This window comes from Colossoma macropomum, unplaced genomic scaffold (assembly GCF_904425465.1).
Source record: "Colossoma macropomum unplaced genomic scaffold, Colossoma_macropomum, whole genome shotgun sequence".
Taxonomy (NCBI): domain Eukaryota; kingdom Metazoa; phylum Chordata; class Actinopteri; order Characiformes; family Serrasalmidae; genus Colossoma; species Colossoma macropomum.
In genome coordinates, this window is record NW_023495565.1 from 806500 (window position 1) to 817962 (window position 11463).

The 11463-nt window shown below is 38.0% G+C and overlaps 1 protein-coding gene across 1 annotated transcript; it reads left to right on the forward strand.

Moving 5' to 3' along the window:
* The first annotated feature begins 7338 nt into the window (after positions 1-7338).
* Positions 7339-10655, forward strand: pole3 (polymerase (DNA directed), epsilon 3 (p17 subunit)). The gene is made up of 4 exons (XM_036562918.1): positions 7339-7901; positions 8245-8330; positions 8439-8557; positions 9517-10655. The coding sequence occupies exons 1-4, from the start codon at positions 7836-7838 to the stop codon at positions 9693-9695; spliced, it is 450 nt and encodes a 149-aa protein (XP_036418811.1). The 5' UTR covers positions 7339-7835; the 3' UTR covers positions 9696-10655.
* The last annotated feature ends 808 nt before the right edge of the window (positions 10656-11463 follow it).

The following is an 11463-nucleotide window of genomic DNA, read 5'->3' on the forward strand; positions in this document are numbered from 1 at the left end:
TGATAGTGTTTAAGCTGGAAAGTTGAGGTTGAACTGTCAACAAGAGCAAACCTGCAGGGAGCAAAAAAAAAAAAGAAAAAAGAAACTTAATGTTGAATATAAAATGTTTTATTTAAAAATGTTAAGAGGTAATGTTGCTTGCGTTAGCAATGTAATTAAACAGTTTAATCACTGTTATATTTCCGAACAGTAATGGAGGAAGTCCAAAAAAGGTTTCATTGAGTAAATAAATTAAATAAGAAGGGAAAAAGTACTTACCTGTGAATAGATTCCAGAGAAAAAATAGCTATGTCTTCATGTCTTCATTCAGGGAGGAATACAGTAGCCTTTGTCTGGTGAGATTTTATAGTGAACCATTGTGTTTTTTGTCTTGTTCACTGATCCAGTGAAATCAAAGGTTTGAAAGTATGTCATTCAACATGATCATGTGCTGTTTCGACTGTTTCATGAAACTTGTTCCATGAAGTTGGGACACTTGCAACTTTTGCAGTCTAGTTTTAAAATGAGCTGCAGGGTGCTTTACGTTATGAAACTGCATGAAAATTTCACTATGTAATGCAAGCCCTAAGTTAAGTGGGAAATTTATATAGGGGTAACTTTCTGTGAATTTTTTTTTATGCAACTTTAGTTGCATAATGTAAAGCATCCTGCAACATCAGTTTTTAAACATTTCTTTGTTTATGCTTATGAATACATACATTTTCGTTCAAAGTCAAAAGACACTATGTGTGTAAATTTGAAGTGGATACATGCACTGGAAGTATACCAAATAACAAAAACAAAAGTGTCTGAATATGAATTTCCCCGCATTATAGAACTGTGATTTATGTGCCAGAGTGCTGGACATTCTAGCACCTTTGTCTGACTTTGGCAAGCATGCCATTGACAGAAGGAGTGGTGCTGATTTGTCGCTGAACAGTGACCAAATTACAGTATTTGTCCAAAAATTTGTAGATATCTGCTCATGAAACTTTATTAATAAATGATGAATTAATGAAGATTGCCACCCTTGGCTGCCCTAACAGCCTCTACCGCTTTGAAAAGTCTGCACACTAGATGTTGGAACGTTGCTGTGAGAATTTGATTGCATTTGATTTATTATACAATCTGTGTGTGCACAATTGAATGCATGTGTCAAAAATGGGTGCGTCTTAAAGTAGCTGAATTCACTAATTAGCACTGTCTGTATCATTTTGGACATAACTGTGTATTAGAAACCAATATACAAAGTAACTAAAACATTTTATAGTAAGGATCAAGCAGCTGGCAGGCATGCAGTTGGGTAAGTTAACCCCTTAAATGGCCAGGGCCTGCCGGTGGGCCCAATTACACACTTCTATAACCTAAGAATAGCTCAGCCAGTTTACATTAAAGTCCCTGTAGTTACTGAATAATAAGCCTTAGTATGTAATAATGCTGGGATATTAAAGGACAGAAGTCAGATTATCAGCTAGGAGCCTAGCTAGCTAGTTAAATTCTGTGCTGAAAAAAAAAAATGGTTTATGTTCATCTAGTGCTGGTCTAGCAGATCACCCACCATCGGCATGCTGGTTGGCCAGCATATCAGTGTCCAAAACACCACATATGCTGGTTTTGGTGGTGATCAGCATAACAGTTTTCATTGCTGCAGACCAGCATAGCAACATCCACAACAAAACATATGCTGGTTTTGCTGGTTACAGCCATGCTAGTCTATGCTGTTTTTTCAAGCAGCGTTAATCAGTTGAATGCTTTGTGGTGGGAAAATAGCTAGCTAACACATACTTATCAACATTTTTTTTTTTACAAAAATAGCTTTTGTTCTAATCTTTTGTTGCTGTACTTTCATTTACAATTTTATTTTATTTGTAATTGGTTACTGTAGAGTTTACCCAATATCTGTTGCTTGCACCCATATACTGAAAATATAAGCTCAATCCTTGGTGTTATGTACTGTAACTAGTTATGTACTGTAACAAGGAACTAAAGCTCTTAGGGCATGGAACTAAAGCTCTAACTTGTAATTTTCCAGCATCTAACTAGAAAAAACAGAACGCCTCCTCAACTTAGAATTCCTCCTTGGAAAATTGTAAGGTTCAGCATATGAAATCATTTCAACATGGCTGCTCAACCACTGTGAAGATTAATAATAATTACTTTGTAAAATAATAATTACTTCTCTACTTTTGAATGAGTTCATAGTAGTATTTGCTTTCTTTTAATTAAAATATAGACACAGTAGTCAGCCAAATCTATGACCTTGACCTTATTGTTCACTGTTTTGAGAAGGTATACCTCATGAACGATATCACTCATATCACTAATGCTAGCTGGCTAGCTTGTTGCCCTCATGGAAGCATCCATAATTTTTCTCCCAGTTCGTAGGTCGCACTTCGAGCTTTAACTTCCAAGTCAAACATAGCATTACTGCAGCTAGATTTTTTTTGATGAAAATAAGAGATATTATATAGTGTTACTGACTGAAGCTAGTGTTTTTAAAGAAAGTAAGAGGTTGTATATAGCGTTACCTAATACTACAAAGTCTATTAGATGACAATAACATGAAAATAACTTGAAACTTTTTCTGTGTGGAGAGTTCACCCTTTTGAAGCCAGCTGTGTGCCGCTTTTCCCACCTAAATCCTCACTTGTAACCATTATAAAAACCATATAATCATAAAACGCAGCTTCTACCATTATCATGTCTTAGATCATGTTAATATTTTAAGGGCATGCCTCAACTCCTCAGTGCAACTTATGCGGCCTTTTAATTAAACCACCCTGAAAAGAGTGGAAAAATGAATGAAACAAATTGCAATAAAAGACGGCACGCTGTTAAAACGTGTTAATTGCCCTGTGAGTTAATATATCAAACCAACCTCAACACATTTTGATGAGGGGCATTGCAACAAAGGGAAAATGGCAGATAAAAAAGTCATGGAAATTCTTTGCCGTTAGCCACAATCAACTATGACTCAATTGTATGACTAGAAGGTTATTTTAGAGTGTTGATGGAATGAGACAGCCACTCCCTTTGTGAAAATTCCAAATGTAAAATGTTAGAACTTTATGCTGAGCAAGACCACACATGTAACATGGGTTGCATAAATTATACTGGATCTGTGTGCTTGCAGAGAGATGCTTCATGAACACATTAAAAAAAATAGAAATACACTAGGGTCCAACTGTAAGCCCACTACCAAGAGCTAAAACTAATGCAAAATGTTACTTAATTATTATTATTTTATATGTTACTTAATTAATTCATTATTTATTGATTCATTGATTTTTCATGTATTCATGCATTTTTTGCAATCAAGACATGATGATAGACATCAGCACATTGTTCTTGCAGGACTACAACTGTAAATATAAATTTGCTTGTAATTAAATTGGCTTGTCTGGCTAAATAAATGAAATATGTGATGTTTCATCCTTTATCAAAAACTAATATACTCTTTTACTCACTTGTTTGAGTGAAGTGTTTGAAAAAGCCTGCACTAATCATCACTGGAAACATTTGAAAAGGGGAACAGAGAAAACAGACCGCAATCTCAGCTCTAAATGAAGCTGGAATAACGTAAAAAGCTTGTAACTGTGAAGGCCATAGCATATGATTTACGTCATTTACGTCATTTCCACACTCATTAAACCATTTAGTGACCCTTTGTGCACTGTAGATGGGGGCATTTTCATCCTAGGAGAGAGCACTCCCATTAGGATAACTTTGTATTGATTTGCAGTGACTCTTTCCTCTTAAGTGGACAAGTGGACCCAAACACGTTCCCACATGCTTTAAAATTTTAACCATCATTCTAGTCCCAAAATTACAGGACTAAATGACTACAGACCGGTAGCCCTGACCTCTGAAGTCAAGAAGGTCTTTGAATGCCTGGTCCTAGCCCATCTGAAAGCCATTACAAACCCTCTGCTGGATCCCCTGCAGTTTGTGTACAGAGCTAGCAGGTCTGTTCTCTGCGTTCATCTTGGCCTCACATTTCATGCTACAGCATCTAGACAGTCCTCGGACCTACATTACACTTCTGTTTATAGTCTTCAGCTCAGCTTTCAACACATAGTGCCAGAGCCACAGTTCAAACTATCCCAGCTGTCTGTGCCAGATCCAATCTGCCAGGGGATTATGGGTTTCCTCACAAACAGGAGACACCAGGTGCGGGTTGGGAAACACACGTCAGACCCCCGGACACACAAGGTTGTGTGCTCTCAGTCCTTCTCTTCAGACTCTACACCAATGACTGCGTCTCTAAGGAACCAGCTGTGAAGTTTGCAGATGACACTACTGTGGTGGGCCTCAAAGCCAAAAGGGATGAGGCCGCCTACAGAAAGGAAGTCAAGCAGCTGGTGTGCTGGTGCAGCAGCAACCACCTGCTGCTGAACACATGCTGCTGTACACTGTAGAGATGATGGTGGACTTCGTCACCCTCCTCCCCTACCCCCATCAACATCAATGGCTCTGTGGTTTCCACTGTGGAGTCACTTAAGTTCCTGGGCACCATCATATCCAGGGACCTGAAGTGGGAGAGGAACACAGTCTCCCTTGACAAGAAAGCACAGCAGAGCATGGTCTTCCTAAGCCAGCTGAGGAAATTTAACTTGCCACAGAACTTGATGATGCAGTTCTACACAATGATCATCAGGTCCATCCTCACATCATCCATAACCATCACAGAAATGAGCTAAATTCCAGTGCATAATCAGAACACCGGAGAGGATCATGGGATGTCGTCTATCAACGTTTCAGGACATCTACAGCAGCAGGGTGATGAAGTGCATTGGCAAAATTACAGCTTACCCCTCTCATCCTGGACATCAACACTTTCAGCCACTTCCCTGTGGTAGAAGATTTAGGTCCATCAAAACAGGCACAACCAGATATGCTAAGAGCTTTTTCCCCAGAGCTGTACCGGCTCATTACAATCGACACCTATCGAAACCAATAAACCTCCATTACTGTGTAACAACGTAACTCCTCTGAAAGATTATGTTTATTTGTACAACTGTACAGATGTTATTTTTTTTTAATTTTCATATCATCCTGTAAAATTCTGTCAATTAATTATTACAAGGCCTCCCAAGACCAACATTTTGATAGATATTCACATCTGCACGTGTACAGATGTTCACACATCTCTTTAAGCTCCTCTCACATTGGCTCTTCAGTATTTTTCTCATTCTCTGATCTATTTATTCTATTCTTATTTTATTTCTCCTTTAGTTAAACATTTATTAATTGCCTATGTGTTTGTCTGGTCTGTTCGGTATGTTACATGTTCATACATGTGTGTGCTCACCAAGACAAATTCCTTGTATGTGTAACATACGTGGTGAAATTAAGTGAAAAACCTGCCAGCAAAATGCAGCCCTACAACATTGTGTAGTTGCGATACCAAATGGCAGTGTCATTACATTTATTTTTTGTATTACTTGATTACTATTCTGTAAACAAATGCCCTTGTGCAGCATCCATACCGAGCTGCCCATGCTTGTACAACAAGGCCTCGAGTCAAAGCAGTGCAATTTTCCTCACATTCATTCTCACGAAAGCACACACACATGTCCATCTGGGAAAAGTCTTGGAAACAACCGTAGAGCCTCAGCATAGTCTTAAATAATCATTCCTTATGTTCATTTAGCCATGCGAGCATAAAATTGTTGAACCCAACTGGAATTCAGTGTTGACCTTTGAGTTAATGACTATTAAAATGCTACGTGACCATCATATACACTCAGCATGCCTTGCCAATACTAAAACAACCACAGTACAGGTTTTCGTGCAACCATGATAAAACAGTAAGGGGGAGCTGACATCACAGAAAACACATTAGACACTGCTTTCAAGGCCTTTGCCCATTTTCAACTAATGCCGTTTCACACGATCTGAGTTTGAGATAAACAGACCGATCACCAGCTCTGAACTGCAAATGGCTCAAACTGGGCAAAACTATAAAGTCCCAAAGAAAACCCTGTAGACTGTTAATGAGTTCAGCAAAAATCTCAGCATACAGTGACATTCATTTTTCATAACTGTCTCTAACTTAATTAATATAACTGTACATAACAATGTTCTATTGTGCATATCAATGCATATCAAGCTTAAATGTGTGTGTGTGTATATATATATACACACACACACACACACACACATTTAAGCTTGATATGTATATATATCAATGATATATATATATATATATATATATATATATATATATATATATATATGGAGAGCTTAATTCCAAATGTATTTTGATATATTTTAATGTAAAATGCACAGTTCAGTCAATTTACCCTTTAATGATGCATTCTTTTTGTCATAAATTTATTTATTTTTTAATTTACATTTAACATGACTGTATTTATTAAAGAAATTCAATTTGAATAATCATGTTAACAAAGGTCATTGATACACACGCACAAAACCCCCTACCTTTTATATATTTTAACATACTTCCGTATACTGATTAAAAAAAAGTTTAAAAACATAGTGCAAAAAACATGGAAACTGAACTACTGAGATAAAAATCCGGGCAAAATTAATTATCCAATTAATTCATTTAAGATACTCTTAATATTCCAGGATACTGGACATTGAATATTATTTGCTTAGCAGTAAACAAAAAATGTATTATGTTGCTTAGTAGGCAACAGAGAACATGTTTCATAACAAAACATTTGTTTTTAAACTATCCAGTCTCAGGACTGAGAACGGCATGTCTCTTGTTTTTTGCCAAGTAAGCAGCCCTATCTCAATCTCTACAGTGCCTATAAAGCCTTTGACTCTGATATAAATGATTTATGGCATTATTTTGACAAGATTTCTATTACTCCACCATTAGAGCACATAACAACAAAATCTGTGACAAATGTAATTTTTAAATAAAATACATTTTGTATTGTAGTATAATGTTAATGATGTATATAGTACATGTACAATTTCCTAAGTTAAACTAAACTTCCTAAGTTATTTCCTAAGGAACTTTTAAAAATATTGTTTTATATCACAAGTGATTTCTCACATGTTAAAAATTGGTTGTGAGCTGTTTCCCATATGTAGAGCGAATATGAAACATAATTAAAAAAAAGGAAAAATTAAAGAAATCAGAAGGGAAATGTGTTATTTAATCTTAGGTCAGCTGTGTAAATGCACTTACTGACCTTTGTGACATGGTTTCCTATTTCAAATGGAGAATATATATATATATATATATATATACAGCATGCAATTATACTATTTTACTAATGTATAAACTAATTGTTACTGTTAGAATAAATAAATAAAATAAAATACAAATAAAATAAGACTTTTAATAAATCTCGCTTGCCCTCTATTGGTTGTGTTGTGTGACGTCGCGTGTGAGAGTGCAAAGGTGGAAGGTTGAACTCTCAGGTTTGGATGTTCTAGCGGGACAGAACACGAACAAGCGAGTTTCTTTCACTTTAACGTTAGTCCACTCAGAACTACGAATATACTCTAATCTGAAGAGAACAAAATCATTATTAACACTGTACAGCTGTGGAGCTATACGATACATTAGCTATCAGACTGCAGTCGTTTTTTATTCGGTATAGTTACCGCTGCTGTGTGGCGTGTACCAATACATTCCAACCAGACAGTAAGCTAATTGGCTAACTTAGTTCGCTAACTTGGCTAATAGTTTTGGCGGACTGTTTTGATGTATCCTTTCAAAAGGACCTTAATATTTCATTGACTTTGCAGCGTTCGGAAACACTCCCCTATTTCTTCAAACACAAATTTAGGTTTAGTTTTGTACAATTAAACAAGTTAACAGAAAGCTAGCCCCACGTTAATTTAGCTAAACTGGTTAGCTCCCGTTGAGTATGGCCGAGAGACCGGAGGACCTGAACCTTCCCAACGCCGTTATCACCCGCATCATCAAAGAGGCTGTAAGTAAAATTATCAGAAAGCTGATGTGCCTTTAAATTTACGATTTATCGGGGTTTTGTGATGAAGTGGTCTTTCATTACCCTTCACATGCGCTCATTTATATGGCACAACGCCAGTGAGACGTGACACCTGTTCAATTCACCATTTTTTTTTTGCGAGGTTAAATTTCCAAATCCGTAGGCTTGGATTTATAGGAGGGCGAAAATGTAAAACAGAGCTGGCAAAGTTCAATTTTATGTAGTAACAAAGTTAGACATAGGCGGACTGTGTGGTTGGCTTTGTAACTTGTAATCAGAGCATGTAGCTATAGTAACTGTAATTTTCTCGTATTTGTTCTTTCAGTTGCCAGACGGGGTAAACGTGTCCAAAGAGGCGAGAAGGGCAATATCACAGGCTGCCAGTGTATTTGTCCTCTACGCAACATCATGGTATGTCTGAAGATCATAGTTCAATGTGTAACTCTCTTGCATAATGCAGTAGTCAACAATTCAAATACAAAAATAAATGTGTGACTTGTGATTTTATTTAATCACCAGTGCGAATAGTTTTGCCATGAAGGCCAAAAGGAAGACGCTCAATGCTGGGGACGTGATGGCAGCTATGGAAGAGATGGAATTTGAGCGTTTCTTACCACCCCTGCGGGAGGCTCTTGAAGGTAGCCACTGGGAGTCCAAACACTTTTGGCTGCTTTCACATAGGCCCAGTGTTTGTGTGTAGGCAAATAGTCTTCAGTCATGGAGGTCCCAGGTAGTGCCTACAGGGGGTGCACAGGTTTAAAATTACAGACTGTAGCCCACCTATTGATAAATTTATCACCCCCCAGCTGCCTGGTATGTCAAAAGGTTGGGGGGTGCAGGGGTACCTGATACTCTTTGGACGGTGGACGTCAGATTAATGGTCAAATGGTTGTTGCACCTTAGTTTGTGTTGCACCTGTACAAGTTTATCAGACACTGCAAGCCACTTTATTAGACACAATACCATGTCAGTATTTCTGCTGAGAGTAGTCCACCAAACAAATAATATCTGGTCAGTGGTGGTCGTGTGATGGTCCTTTCTGTTGCTGGATGGATGGGGTCTAGGAGGCCTGATAAATTGTGCAGCAACAGATGGGCTACAGTCAGTAATTGTACATCTACAAAGTAACTGATGAGACTTCAGAGTGCGCCTGTGTGGTAGGTATTTCTGATAAAATGGCCAGTGAGTATGAGTATTTCATGTGGTGTTTCTTTTATTTTGTGCACCTCTTGTAGCTGTAGTGTCCATGTCTATACTTGTGTTTGTACTACATATTTAGACAGAACTGTGCAGTGACAGGGGCCTCCAGTTGAGGAATTCTGCTTTAGACATGTGACAGTTGTGTAGTGGACACAGTGTATTGTGAACTTGCAAAGTCTGCAAAATATTCTGACAGACCACATTCCCCCTGCTGACTATTCAAATTCATGCTTTTGTAACATAATTGAGGTTCAGTTAACTAAATAATGCAATCACACAATCAGTATCATTTTAAAATCTGCAGTTTTAGCAGTATGATTATCATATTTATTGTTGCTAGGTGTATTTCACTGTTTTTTAAGCCCTAACATCTAAACTGCTCTCCTTCACTCAACAGCCTATAAGAAAGGACAGAAAGGCAAAAAAGAGGCATCAGAACAGAAAAGGAAGGACAAAGAGAAGAAAAATGGTACAGAGGAGAATGACAAGAGCAGAGAGGAAGAGGAGGACGAAGAGGAGCACATGGAAGATGATGACGGAGAGAATGAAGGCGAGGAGGATGATGTAGAAAACTGAGGGGAACAGCAGAAGTTCAGCAACGTTTCTATCCGGCCTTGTTCTTAAGGAACTCTATTTTTGATGGTAGTGTCCACTTTATGGAGAAAACAGGAGGAGGAGGAAACAAGCAGCCAGCACATGGTCTTTATAATAAAATAAGGTCATTTCATACAAATCTCAGAGAATTTAAAAAGTAACAAGGACTTGAATGCTAGCAACAGTTTGCTTTAACATGGCCCTGATCGAGTGTGTTGATAGTGATCCTGTTTATACCTTCTTTGACTGTTTCTGTTAAGTAGAGTCTGTGTTGCAGGGCTGCAGGTTCTCTGATCTGCAACTATATTTTATATATTCACTGTATGATAGCTGTAGTGTCTATGTATTTTCCAGTAAGAGTGGAAAATAGGGAATAGCTTGGTAACGCTTGCTAACATGACTAAGAAGTGACTAAGGCAATGGGTACCAATTAGCATCATGTCATTGACAATGTTAATTAGTAGCCATAACCTTTTTTTGAATATCAACAGCTTCAGTCTTTGTTGTCTTGCAACATAGACTCATAAATGCAGCTACAAGGACAGCCTAAGGTTGAGACTCTAGATGTCTTTGGTTAAGATGGATCTCCCCCCCCCCCTTTTGGTATGGTGATGTTCTTGGTTCATTGCTCTGAAGCTCTACTATTCAGAAAAAGAAAATATCATCCACTTATGGTGCTTCGTGTTCTTACAGAAAAAATGAACAGAATCACAAGATTGAAAATCTGGCAGTACCTCCTGGAACAAAAATGCATCCAACAATTCAGGGAATGCAGAAAATGCACATTATTGCAACCAAGGCAGGGCTGTTTTGATACTTTTCCCTTTGTAAAATTTTTCATCTGAAGTAGGTAGGGGCACATTGGTGGAATTGATGTCGGTTTAGGGTCTATCCAGCCCTGACATGCTTTTGTATGTTGAAATAAATTTGTACTTTTGTAGAACTTAGCCCATACTTGGCTGCATTTTATATTAAAGTTTTTTATAATGGATGTGCTTACATTGTGCATAGATTTGAATATTGCTAATTAGAGAAAATACATAATTTAAAAAAAATCAGTGGTCATAGATACCTTTCACAGGGGATATCCAACACTTGCTCAACAGACACATTAGGGATATTTTTCTTAGGAGTTTCACAGAATTGAACGTTAAGCAAAATCATCTCACTCACTTGACCTTAAGTCAGGAGTGTCCGATCAGGACCTCCCAAGATTTAGAAGGACTTGCACTATATTGCCAAAAGTATTTGCTCGTCTGCCTTCACATGTATGAACTTGAGTTACATCCCATTCTTAATCCATAGGATAAGATATGATGTTGAAGCTATAATAGCTTCAACTCTTCTGGGAAGGTTTTCCACAAGGTTTAGGAGTGTGTTTATGGGAATTTTTGACCATTCTTCCAAAAGTGACACTGATGTTGGACGAGAAGGCCTGGCTCACAGTCTCTGCTCTAATTCATCCCGGTGTTATCGGTTTGAGGTCAGGTCTCTGTGCAGGCCAGTCAAGTTCTTCCACACCAAACTCACTCTTCCATGTCTTTATGGACCTTGCTTTGTGCACTGGTGTGCAGTCATGTTGGAACAGGAAGGAGCCATCCCCCAAACTGTTCCCACAAAGTTGGGAGCATGAAATTGTCCAAATCTCTTGGTCTGCTGAAGCATTAAGAGTTCCTTTCACTGGAACTAAGGGGCCGAGCCCAACTCCTGAAAAACAACCCCACACCATCATCCCCCCTCCACCAAACTT

Excerpts from the sequence above, each read along its gene's own strand:
- pole3 (XM_036562918.1), top strand. The coding sequence starts at position 7,836 with ATGGCCGAGAGACCGGAGGACCTGAACCTTCCCAACGCCGTTATCACC. Across the intron at positions 8,331-8,438 it reads GTCCTCTACGCAACATCATG|TGCGAATAGTTTTGCCATGA; the intron begins GTATGTCTGAAG and ends TTTAATCACCAG. Across the intron at positions 8,558-9,516 it reads CCTGCGGGAGGCTCTTGAAG|CCTATAAGAAAGGACAGAAA; the intron begins GTAGCCACTGGG and ends TTCACTCAACAG.